This window comes from Alligator mississippiensis, chromosome 4 (genome assembly GCF_030867095.1).
Source record: "Alligator mississippiensis isolate rAllMis1 chromosome 4, rAllMis1, whole genome shotgun sequence".
NCBI lineage: Eukaryota > Metazoa > Chordata > Crocodylia > Alligatoridae > Alligator > Alligator mississippiensis.
Window position 1 is genome coordinate 29,335,746 of NC_081827.1, and position 13,310 is coordinate 29,349,055.

General features: G+C 43.8%; 1 protein-coding gene across 5 annotated transcripts in view; it reads left to right on the forward strand.

Moving 5' to 3' along the window:
* Positions 1–1,379: 1,379 nt before the first annotated feature.
* The window catches only part of KIF21A (kinesin family member 21A), a 145,720-nt gene continuing 133,789 nt past the window's right edge, over positions 1,380–13,310 (forward strand). For 3 of the 5 annotated variants that reach the window (XM_019487432.2, XM_019487434.2, XM_059725885.1), the window contains exon 1: positions 1,381–1,513. In XM_019487432.2, the coding sequence (XP_019342977.1) occupies positions 1,470–1,513 (44 nt within the window). In that variant the 5' untranslated portion in view covers positions 1,381–1,469. Of the gene's footprint in view, positions 1,514–13,310 lie in introns of all 5 variants that reach the window. The other 2 variants (XM_019487435.2, XM_059725884.1) reach the window with 1 other exon arrangement.

The following is a 13,310-nucleotide window of genomic DNA, read 5'->3' on the forward strand; positions in this document are numbered from 1 at the left end:
GGGGAAGGACGGTTTCTTAGAGGGAAGGGAGAGAGTATCTTCACCTGCTTTGGGAATTTTAAGAAGTCCCTGCAGGCTCCTGTGGTTCAGTCATAAGATCATAAGCATTGCCATTTACTGGGTCAGGCCACAGGTGCATCTTGCCTAGTGTCCTGTGCCACATGGAGCAGTGCCCACTGGCTTCTTGGACTTGTTTTTGGACTCCCTTGCTGTCTCCTCATGCTGCACTTGTTTTGAACCTTTGACTTTCACCCCTGTCCCCGTTTTGTTATCATTTGTCCCAAGCGATTAGTTGCCAATTTCCCAGTAGCCTGTCTCTCTGAGGGCTTACAGTTTCACGTGGTGGGCCTTTTGCCACAAATTGCTAAATGGCAAATAGGCCAGTGTCACATGGAGCAGTGTCTGCTGGCTTCTTTGTCTTGTTCTTGGGACTTGCTCGCTGTCCCCTCTTGGCGCACTCATTTCGAACCTTTGACCTTCACTCCCATCCTTAGTTTAGCTTTTATTTGTCTCACAAATTCAGCTGACATACTCAATAGCCCCTGCTATTGCTCTGTGGGCATAAGGCCCATGTTCCCAACATGGGTCTAGGCACTGGTGGCACGTAGGGGTTGCACCCTGAGCTAGGCGGCGCACCCCCTAAAAAAAGGTGCTGCTAACCGCTGGTCGGCACTCGCCGCCCCCCTCCGCTGCCAACACTGCTCGCCGCCGCCTGCGGGAGCTCGCTGTGCGCCCCCAGCCCGCGGAGGCACACGGTGTTCGTGGGCCCAGGCCTGTGCCATGCGGAGCGGTGCTGACTGCTCCTCGGGCTCATTCAAGGGCCAGCTGGCACCGATCGCTGGGCTCCACTGGGTGTCCCTCATCGCTGCTCTCGGTCTGAACCGTTGCCCATCTCTCTCTTTTGCCTTTCTCTCCCCCCACAGAACTAGGTGCGTCTTCTTTAGCGGCCTCCCTTTCTGCGTGGGCAGCAGCCTAGGAGTGCTTGAAAGCACCCGCTGGGTCTCCAGCATTTCAGGTCTGCTTCAGATTCGGGCTCCCTAACTGCCCTGCTCATGCAAAGAGGGCGGAGGGGGTGCAGCCCTGCCCCGCTGTGGCACCGTATGCGCCCTCGGCCCCCGCGCGCGAGGACGAGCCGGGCCCCTCGAGGCGCCAGGTGCGCTGCCCGGCGCCCCGGGACGTGGCCTGCGGAGGGGCGGCCCCCTGCGCTGCTGAGGGAGGGAGGGAGGGAGGAGCAGGCGGGCGCCCGGGCGCTGCCGGGTGCGCATTGCGGGCGCGGGGGCCGGGCCTGGCAGCGCCGGGAGCTGCCAGCCGAGGCGGGGCGGCCGCTTCCCCGCCCAGCGGCGGCGGGGGCCGGGGGAGGCGCGGCTCCCACCTCCTCATTCAGTCGCTAAGATGGCTGGAGCGCGGCGCGGCCGGGGCTGAGGGGAGCAGCAGCGCGGAGGGGAGCGGAGCAGCCGCCGGCCCGCACCATGTCGGCGGGCGCGGACGACAGCTCGGTGCGGGTGGCTGTGAGGTGAGGCAGCGCCGGGCGGGCGGGCTGCTCCCCTTCCCCCCGGCCGGGGGCACCTGCCGCCGCGGGCCCTGGCGGCGCCCGGCCCGGCCCGGCCCGTCCCCGCGCTGCAGACGTCTCTGTGGGGATGGGGATGGGGATGGGGATGGCTCAGCCCGTCCATCGCCGGTGAAAATCTGTCGCTTAGTGAAACGGGGTCTTGGGCGGATTTATTTATTTATTTATTGGGGGGAGGCGCCATTCAACAGCCTCCAGAGCCCCCCACAAGTCGTACCCGTATGTGTCCCTGCCTTGCTTTGGAAATCAGGTGTCAATCTTTGGATTTCCGCTCCCTGACAAGCTGAATGATTCATTCAGTGAATTCCTCCTGAGGTGTCGCGAGGCAGCTAGTCACTCAGTTCATTCCTGTCACGATGCAGCCGGTTAGTTCAGCTCGTGCCGAAGACTGAAAGGCGAGGTCCTTTTCCGCCAGCACTCGTGCGTAATGTGGGTGACATTGTTCAAGGTCCGTGAGGACTCAAGATCCACCCTCTGCTTTTTTATAGAGGATGGGCACCGCGCGGGCGTGGGAGGGTGTGGGAGCACTGGCATGAAATGCGGAGGTAACATCCAGGAGCAATGACGTGTGATGAATACGGCAGTCGCTTTAAAAAAAAAAAATTGGCATCTTGCTTACAATAGTCTCGTAAAAAGCAACTAACTCTTCTTTATCTTAAGCAAGTTTGCATATTTTTGAGCAAAGCAAGAAACGAGTGTTCTTCCACATTGGTAGTACGACTGTTGGTAACCAATCTGAGTCATTTAAAAAAAATAGGGTGTGTTACAGTGTAGCCAACTGTACCACCCTGTAAAGAAAATACTGCATGCGTTATATTTTGAAGCCAAATGTTTTTGTGAAGTAGAAAAACACGTTTTTACGTAGATTTATTGAAGCTAAGAGCTAAATAAAGTCACCTGGGACCAAAGGCTTTGTATTTGCAAATGTTTTGAGAAATAGGTAAGACTCTATAGCAAACAGCCCAGTAAAAATAAATTAAAAACAGGTGACTTCAATGGCTACTGGAATCGTGTGCCAAATGTTACAAAGTATATTTTCATAGGGTAGTCAACTAATATTTTTAAACCCTCAAATATCAGTGTGGCTTAATAATTAATGAGGGATTAAATTGTTTTGTTCTTTCTGCTTTCTTCCCCTTCAAGTGTTAAATTTATGCACCACATTTCCCTCTTTGTACTGGGAAATTGCTAAGATGACCCTGGTACTTCTTAAAAATGGGTCAGAATTACCAGTAACTAGTAACATACAAAAAACTAGAACTCTTGGTCCCAAAATGATACCTTTTATTAGACCAACTGGAAAATGGCAAAAAAATTGTCCTTTTCTGCAAGCTTTCGGGATCAAAGTCTTTTCGTCAGGCTCTGGGAAAAGTGTAGACGGTACAAGATGGTAAAAAGTCCTCATAGGTAGGAAATAAACGTCATTTTTCCCAGAGCCTGACAAATGGGACTTTGATCCCGAAAGCTTGCAGAAAAGGACAATTTTTTTGCCATTTTCCAGTTGGTCTAATAAAAGGTATAACTTTGGGACTAAACGTTACAGTTTTTTGTATGTCTTTTTGTCTCAGACCAAGACAGCTACCAAGTACACCCCAGTAACTAATAAAGGACTTATAACCAGTAAAGAACTTGACTTTTTCACTGTGTAAGTGGGATTGTGCAAGTCATTGTGTGCAGGTGCATCACTGGTCCTTCCTAGATCCCTTTTGAGCTTTCTTTTCTGCGCGTCTCAAGAAAAACATTTTAACTAACAGCAGAGTACTTAGCTGATAGCAGATGTTTCACCTTGCCTTCAGTTAAGTGTAATGAAGTTCTCTGTAGGTACATTGAGTTGCAGAATTGGGAACTTAATTTGTTTTGATGATGATTTCCTAGACTGGAACTAGACCGAGGCACCCACGTTTATAATGTGTAACCTTCATGGGACAGGAAAAGTAAAGTCTGTCAAGGACACATTGCACTCCAGCTTGGTTCAAGAAGAATAAACCTATATGTATTCTATACTCTATAGATATAATTTAATTTGAGATGTTTAGTAAACTGCAGAACACTACATGCAGTAAAGTGAGGGATATAACATGATATAGCATGATGAAAAATATTCCATTCTTTTCAGTTATCACCCCCCTTAAGCTACTATCTTTTATACTAATTGTTTCTGATATATTTTTGCATGGTTATGGGTTTAGTGAATGATGGATCAAATCTTCTAGCTTAATGAAGCATGAAAGCAGAAAATATGTTGGCTTATAATCCAGTAAACTTTCCAATCAAGGGAAAAGCAAATTCTTTCACTATTGTCAGCCTCCACTGAAAGAGGTTAACTTACAATTTTGATGATTATGTGCAACTTTCACAAAGAGCTTTGCTATTCTTCTGTGTCAGGCATGTTTGTTTTCAGTTAAATCAGAAAGGCCCCATTATACTTATCTAATCATATGACTTTATTTTGCTTTTATTGTACAAGCTACCTTTTTGTGACCATGGAATGACTGCAGTGCACTTGTGCCTTTCCAGTATGGGAAAATTAACTTGTGATGCCTGCCATGCTAAATAGGTTGTGAAACAAAACAGTCAACCAAACTGATATGTCTGTGTTGTACAAAGGTTATTACTAGCACTAAGCCCACAAAAGAGCTTAAAATCAGACAATGCAGCCTAAGGCTCCTTGACCATAGAATCACATTCACAGTCTTTATTTGGATGCTTTTGTACCATATGCAACGTTTGGGAAGAATTAAGTGGCTAAAAATGTGGGGCTCAAGGGCTAATACCTTGTCCTCATGAATTTTTACTTTTTTTTTTAAACACGGGATAAACTATGTATGAACTAGAACCCACTCTCCTCTTCCTGCTTGGGACCTAACCTAGTCCCTTACCTAGAGACCTAGATTACACTTTCACTTTCTGGCTTAGTTAATATTTAACTATTCCATACAAATTAAAACAGGTTCAGCAGGTGAGACTCAGATCCTTCTCCTCTCCATTCCAGAATAGCCAATAGCCTGGTGAGTAGAACATTCTTTCAGGAGGGAGACATGGGTCTGAATCCCCTCAAGGTGGGACCTTGGGTACCTAGTCTAACTGCTAATGTTGGATAAAAGGAGGTGTCCTGCTACAGCAGGAGTGACATTTGTGAAAGGTGTGTTCTGAGATGTACTGGGCCAGCAGGTGAGAGAGGAAGAGGAATAGCTAGTTTGCAAATCCGGACAGGTTGTAGGTTTCAGGTAGGTTCCGAACTGCTCAGCACTGTCAAGACTATGCCTCTAGACATACCCAGACCAGACCTTCGGGTGCCTAGGCACCTCAATAAAGCTTCCTAGGAATTTTGGATGTTTGCAGGGTTAGGCAGCAACCCAGTGCAAATTGTAAAGATTGCAGTTTTGTACTTTAGTACTTCAAATAGCAGTTAGGTAGGACTGAAATTCTTTTGTGGATCAGTTCCTCATTTCGTTTGGTTTCACGTATGTTTTTCAAGCCTACTAGGCAAACAGTGAGCAAATAAATTATTAATATAATTATATATTACTTTGTATATTAAACTGCTTAATAGGTGTGTGGTAAATTAACTTTGTTACTTATTTTAGGTCTTGACTAATATTCTGAACAATCCTGATATGATACTATTTTTAAAACTACCAGATTATCAACCTTCAATCTCCAGGGAAGTGTTTGGGAAAGTAGCCTTTTCCCCACTTTTTAACAGGTCCTGGTCCCTGCAAGATTGTAGAGCATATATCCATCACTATAAGCAAGGGAAAAAGGTCACTTCCACAGAAGAGTAGTGAGAGCACATATTCTACCTCCAGTTCATGGGACACAAGAAGAAATCCATGGAGGAGAGTGTCCTAATTGGGATGAGAAATGGTGGGGACAGAAAAACAGTAAAGTTGGAGTTAAATGCCTGATCACAGACTGTGCACAGAACTATGTGGCTTCACCATGCCAAGTAGGCTATGGGCCACAGTGGCTGCATCAAAAGCTTACTTGGACATTACTTACTACAGAAATAGAAGATGAAAGAAAGTCTTATGCATTTAACGGGAAGACACCCAAACTGTGGGACATCTAGCAAGCTGCCACCCTCTAAAATCCTTTGGAGGAATGGGCTCAATACATTCTTGATAACAAGTGACACACAATGGATGATAAATTTGGGTGTGAACCTATAATGTTGTTTTGAAGCTGCCATACAGAAGATGAAGAAGAGGGAGTAAAAGGGAGAACTGAGAGACAGGATAAGTACTGCATGAAAAGTGAACATTAAAGAAAAATAAGGTGATTGGTTAGAACGTATTGTTTGTTTGAAGACCAAGGAAACAAATGAAAAAACTGGACTTGAGCTTACAGTCAAACATGAAAGGTTGGAAGAAATAAATGAAGTACTTGAGTCAGATGCACTGTCCCTATAAACATTGACATCCTCCAGTGTGAAAATGACAGTTTTGACTAGTGATGGCGGGAATATAACAGCCTGAGTTTGAAGCTCAAGGACAAAGAAGATGGGGGCTATTAAATTACAGCTATGAGAAATTGGAGAAGGAGAATGGATATCTTTGACCTTGTGTTTGTTTTGTACTTTCCATTTTTTGTGTAGGCAGTCCTTCTACTCACTGTTCCCTTCTGCAAACAGAGTGTATGCTTCTGCCTCTGCTGCTGTGATTTTTTTCATTTATGCCTTCTCTGCTTTTATTTAATTATTGCCCCGTTTTGTTCCAAGTGTCCAGACTCCAGCATGTGACAGTACTGCAGCCTGCCTATTCATTCATCCAGAGACCCAGCGTGATATTACACTGTTGTTCTCATCAGTCAGTTCAAAAGTTGACTGTCCTGTAATGCTGGTAGTCTCTCAGGTGTTCACTGAAACAGAACAAATTTCAAATGTGCTAGTCTAGCTGGATACTTTTCTTCACAATGGAGGTGGCAATAATGTAAGGGTAACTTTGTTGTAATAACAAAAGACTGCTAGTTTTTATATACCAAAGGAGAAATAGAGGTTTAGAAAAAAAATATTGGCACATATGTATGTTTCAGTAAGATATAGCACAGATTCATAATACATTATTATTTTTTGAGGAGTTAATCTGGATGTGTTTATTATTTAAACAATGGCACTGGTTAACATTAGAAACCTGGTATTGCAGCTACTATTCTTGAAGACCCACTTGCTCAGGCTGCACGACCAAGTGACCTTGTCACATCTTTTTTTCCCAAAACATTAACTTCTGAGCTTTTTTCCATACAGAATCCTTTGCTTAGCACACCCATGCCACTACCATTTCCCCCAAGTCCCTCTTTAAAACAAATTTCTTTCAGAAGCCTCAAGTCAAAGTTTGATACATTGGCAGGTGTGAAACAGCATAGTGGAAGAAATTATCAATTACATCTGTGGCGAGATGTATTTGAAGTGATTCTTATTGCTGCTGTTGTCCTTCTATCTTAGGACACCTTCCAGTAAACACTTGCACATATTTAGCTTTGACTAGGCCAATTAATAGCTTTTCTCTGGTACAAAAATTAAGCCTGTGCATAGCAGTTTGCAGGAGGAGGATGACCTTTTCAGATGAATACGGAGCTAAGATCCTCACTTGATACCTTTTATATATGGTGCAAAACACTGGTTCTATATAAGTAGTCGTTTAAGCAGACAACAGAAATGTTCAGAACATGACAGTTTTCTGTTAGTGGGACCCTCCCTTCCCCCTTATCTCACAGTAGTCTTTTTAGCTAATTATCATCAATGTGCAACTGTAACTTGGGTAGGATTTTTGAAAATCCTAGAACAGTTGGTTATATACCTCCCTTTGAAATCAGTGGGTCTTGGGTGCCCGCTCATCATTAGTACTGTTTTCTGTACTTTGTTTCTGTGGAGAGTTATTGTTTCTATGGATTATTCCAAACACTGCTCTACTTTTGTTTCCACTTTACCTCTTAAAGGGAAACTTACAAGTGGTGAGCAAAAAAAAAAAAAAATCTCTAAACAGTCTTCCAATTTTAAAAAAATTATGGAGAGAAGTGTATCACTTTTCTCCCCATGACTACTTTGGTTTTATATTTTATGTATAGGAATTTAGAAGACATCCACTGGAATTTAATTTTTTGTGTCTGACTGCCGCCATAGTAAATGGATATGGGAAAGCTGAGCTGCTGCAAATGCGCTCACAAGCTGCTGAAGTGGTTTCATCTTTATGCATTGATGGAGGTTGGGAAAAACTGATATTTAAAGCCTAAGCAAAATGAGATGCATTTTCTGGAAGGGAAAATTAGCCAGTTTAGCTAAAATTTAAATCTTAATAGTAGAAGCAACAAATCTACCGCAGCAATAACAACCTGAAATCTGCTTCTACCTTTTGTCCCTCTTAGGCTACCTTCCCTCCACCCCAATTTAAAACCATGCTTCATGGTATGGGTTGGTTGGTTGGTTCTTTTTTAAACTGTGTCAGGATTTCTTAGGGCAACTCCGTATCCAGCCACACTGGTGAAATCTCACTGGAACCTTTTGGTTGTTCCAGCATGACTGAAGGCAGAACTGGGGGCCTTGATTTTCAGGCATATCACTATGGTGATAGCCTTAAACAAGAGAACACTGCATAAATGAAGGGAAGCAAGGTGTTTTTATTTGCCTGCAGAAAGTGTTTGGTGATGTGTAAAGAAAACCTCCAAACCCTGTTATCTGTGCAAGGCATCTGTGTTAACCTGGGAATCTTACAGTGTGTATTCACAAGTTGCTTTTTTAAAATGTCTTCATCTTTTAAATATTATTTAAGTTTGCATCTGCAGTGTTTCTTGATGAAGGCTGCCCATGCATGTGGGTCCATAAGGCTGTAAATATAGCCAGACTGCTACAGTTCCTCTGTGGGGTGACAGGAGCAGTGTGGTTAACAGGAGGATTTGGTCTCTTGCTGTGTGGTGAATCTTGCTTTAGTGGCCTGGCTGGGGCTGGTGATAAAGGTTTTGCTGGGCGGAGATTCTGCATTTGGATCTAAATACCATTCTCTACTACTATGTTTAATGTAGGAATTGTAGGTCCTTTTCCCCTCTACAATTGACTGCAGCAACTTAATATGATTGGAAAAAGAAATTTTCATGGAGTGTTGATGGGACTGAAAATCATGGAGTGACAATCATGCAGGTACTAGGGATGTATATATTATTTAAAAATTATCTGTTTAACCTCCTCTAATTATATTGGTTAAACGGTTAACCAATAACACGCCAGCTCAAACATGGTGGCGGCTGCTGTTGCTGCTGCTGATGGGAGCTACACGCCAGGCCCTTTGAGGGGGGAGGAGGAGGCGGCGGTGACAAGTCCTACCAGACAACACTGTTCACGTGAAGCCCTGCACTGGGAAGAAGAGAGTACCTGTGAGCCAGCAGCTAACTTCTTAATTGACAACTAATTAGGCCACCTGCTGTTTACCTCTTTAACCTCATAGGCTATGGGTACTAGTCCCCTTCATCCGTCCCCCTCCCTCTTGCCTGCCCTGCTGCCTTCTGGTTCCTGCTGGGGCACCTCATAGCTACCCTTCCCCCATTTCTCTAATCAGTTATCACTGGGATTATCAGTTTAACCTTTCAAATCCCTAGCAGATACATTGTGGTAAAACATTTCTTCTTTTCTTTCCCTTCAAATGCTTCTTAGTCTGTGGATGGACAGGAAGAGAGAAGAGGAAATGCATATTGCTCCAAATTACTATTTTTACTATTATAAACACAACCATTTGTTGAAGTTCTGGGGTCTTGAAATTATTATAATTATTTTTTTTCTTGAGAAATCAGAGGATTGATGCATTATTTTTCATTTTTTTTAATGAATGGCATTCATTTCAAATAGAAAATTAAACTGTGTTAAAAAGGCTGGACCTGATATGTTTGAATGTGTTCCAATTAAATATTGTTTGTTTTCCAAACCTGTTGAACAAAAAATGGCTTTGGACGTTTTCATTCTGTAGACTTGGGTGATGCCAGAGAAAAGGTTGGTGGCACTAAACTCTCAGTAAAATGTTAAGAGTCTAATACGTTGTATAGTCAGCGCACACAGCCTCTCAGTGTGGTGCTAGCTAGATATTTTTCCAAATAAATATGTCATGAATGATGTATTTCCCTTATTATTCTTAAAAAGAGATGGAAAGAAAATAATTCAAATCTTCAATGTGATTTTAGCTTCTGTGCTACTATAAGAAATGCAGTAGCCTACTTTATGAACTAAGTATCTTATCTGGCTCTTTTTGCAAGAAGTTTCAGATTTTATCTAATCTTGCTGTCCTTTGTAGTTCTTGAATATCAAATGAAATGTGCAGAAGGCAGATTGGAACTTTCCCCTTCATATACCTTCGGAAATTTGATTTTTGGAGAATATTTGTTTTCTCACTGTTTAACGCAATGGTTCTTTCATTCTGACAGTGGTAATTTTGTTCCAAAGAATATTTAAATTAAATTGAAAGTGTTCAACTGCCATTGTATAAAGTGTTTTAGGGAAATATTCTGTGCGACTCCAGAATCATCATTTGGTTTAGCCCAATGCTTTAGTGCAAATATGTTAAACTCAGCTGGCCCTTTTCCCTTCAACAGGAAGGATTATCACAACCTGTATGTCCCTATTATAACTTTATCTTCTTCATAGTCTACTTCTGTCACACCCTTTGCCACATACCCATTGTCATTGTCATCCCTGAATTATATCGTAAACTTCTGTGGCTAAGATTGTGGTTTCACAGAACGATAGATGCCTGTAGCATTGTATAAATAATACATGATATGCTATCCAAAGAAATAACAATTACGACTAAAACCTCTGATAATTAGTCGGTAGCTTCCATGGAAATTGAGCCCTGCAGTAATTCTTATCCATTAAAACTTTCTGCTGCAGTACTGCACATAAATAAGGCTTTCTGGTTTGTGTGGATGTTTAAATAGTAACCAACATGCTGCATGCCAAATCCAGCACCTCTTTGGTGCATAGGAAAAATCAGACTAGGGTTTTTTTGTGTTGTATTTATTTTTTTTGTGGGGGAGGTTGCCTGACAAACAACATGTTCCTTGTGTTAATTTTGACTCCTTCAGCAAAATTATTTAGTGGATCTAGATTCCTTTTTCATGTTTGTGACTGCCTGGCCTCAAACAGCCGTTCCCATGCTTCCTTGGCCCGGACGGTCAGTAATGGATGTCCCGAGGTTTCTTGTAAATCCTGAGGTAGATGCTTGTCACCTAGGTGGCCACCCCCAGACTCATTTGCCACGACTTTCAATGTAATTTCAGTGGGAGGGCAAACCGCCAGGGGCTCCTCAGTGATGGGTAGTCCGCTAGACAGCCGTCCGAGTGGCTCCACCTCCCCTACACCCCAGCCTCATGCCAACCTTTGGCAGGTCACTGGATCTTGTGTCGGCCGTTCCTACAATGTAGCTGTATTCTTGACTCTAACGTTCTCTTGAATCTTATGTCCCAAGCACTTTCTTCTATGGTGCCTCAACTGATCCACTATCTAGCCTACGCTGGGCCTGCTCCTGCCCTAAGCTGCCTCAAACTGGAAGCTGAAAGACCAAAACAGCAAACCAAAAAAGGAAGAAAAAAAAAAAAGAGGACGGAAAGGAGCCGTCCTGCCGGCGCCTCTATGCTGCGTTCTATTCCCCTTAACCGGAACTTCCTCCTCGCTAGGGGACTTAGTTCCCTGGCGTCGTCTATCCCGCCGTACAACTCCTCCAAATGGGGGGAAAAAAAAGAAGAACGAAATAAAATTATGAATTGGGGAGGGTCTGCTCGGTGTCCTCCCTGGCCCTACCGTTAGGATAAAGGAGGTGCCTCCTCAGCACTCTCTAAGATCTCTTTGTACTCATCCCCGCCAGTCAGTATCCCACACCCGGTACCTGGGAACTCTCTGGGAGATGACCCGTCGTCTGGCCAGGGTGGCTAAGGCTCCTCTTCCTGGGCTGTTATTCCTCTCACGCTGCCGAATGTGGCTTGTGGAATCGCTCTCCCCTGACGTCGCCTGAGGCGTTCCGTTTCTAGCACCCCGCAGTCCTTTCTGGTCTGGTCAGCGACTGCTTGCGCTGTGGGTTTCTGCCAAGCCAGCTTCTGCTACTGCCCTGCTGGGCTTCCTCTTTTACTGCTCATACCAGTCTCTGCCGGTGTAAAGAGCCTCCTCTGGCTCTCTTGCCTCCTGGGCACACCAGCCTCCACTGGTACAGAGAGCCTCCTCCGGCTCTTCCTCCTCCCAGGCATGCCGGTCGGTCGTCGCTGGTGTAGAGAGCCCCTGCTGGCTCTCTCTCCTTATGAATATGTCTGCCGTCGTCAGCGCAGAGAACCTCCACTGACTCTCTCCTCCTGCTCTCCTCCACCTCCGCAGGTGGTCCTTTTTGTTCTCGCCGGCCAGTGATTGCCGATGACGTCACTGGCCGGCCTCAGCTGTATAAAGGTGCGGCTTACAACTCACGCGGGTTTCCTCCCTCACCCTGCTGCAGTTAAGTGTTCTTCTTGTATTATTTTTTTTTCTTTCATGCATGGTCCCTGCCCTAGGAGCCCTCAGGGTGCAGTTTGGGGCTCTTTCACCTGATTGCCCCCATGACACTGCTACTGTATTTGAAAGCAGTAGTTCTAGGCCTTCACTTTGTAATGTAATGCATGTTAATAGGTTTCTGTGTCAGCTGGGTCCAGAGATGCTTCGAACATTTACATTACTTTACAGGATTAAGCACTTCATTAACATGATATAAATATTATACAAACATTCTTTTTCTAGTCATTTTTATCTACCATAACAAGGAATAATGAAACAACATTTCAAGAATTTATATACTTTTCTGGAAAGCTTCTTAATGAACCACATACTTGAAGCATTTGAAAAGTTAGAAAAACTTTAAGAAGATGAAATGTTTCTACCATGGGTGTTAGAAGAGAAAGTATCTGCTAATGATTATATTTTAGAGATGGAGAAAAGGGAAAAGGCTTCCACTTTAAACAGTCTGGAGATGTGTTGGGTCAGAGTATAGGCCACCTGGCTAATCCATGCTTCATGGGGAACAGCTTATTCTTATGCCTGATTTAATCAGTGAGCACTGTCACTCATGAACCACTAAATTACCATTTTGATCTTCATTAGTTCAATTGTGACTTCAGCAAAAATGGATTGGTATGGGTGAGCTTCAGGAATTATAGTAAAGTTAGAAATAAACTAATATTGACAGGTAAATGGCTCGTTAGCACTTAACTATGTGGGGTATAATTATGCCTTTTATTAATCAAAAAAGTTTGAGTCCTGTTTAGAAGTGACCTACATTAGCCATCTTCTCAATCCCTTCTATCAACTCTCAATTTTTTGTTTGTACCCATAAAATATCGTTTATCGACATTCTCTCAGCAAAGGGTATAGGGCTTTTGATTGTTCTTTAAAAGTCAGCAACTAAAGCCTCAGTTGGATCAACAAGAAAAGAAATATTTTAGTTTTGAGGAGTTCAGATAGAAGGGTTTATCTTTGTCATAATGTTCAAATCTAGGGGTGTCTTTAGCTCCTAACACATGCTCCAGGGTGGGGTAGGGAGTGCTTTAATTACAGTGGCTCTTGGGAGCCGCTCTAATTAAAGCACCCACAGTGTCTTGTGTATTCAGCATCCCGTGCTTCAAAACAATGGCGGGGGCACTATAATTAAGCTTGTTCATACTTTAGTTGAAGTGCCCCCATCACCATTTTGAAGCATGGGGACACTGAATACACTTGATGCCAAGGCTGCTGGGGTGTGCTAAGACTCAT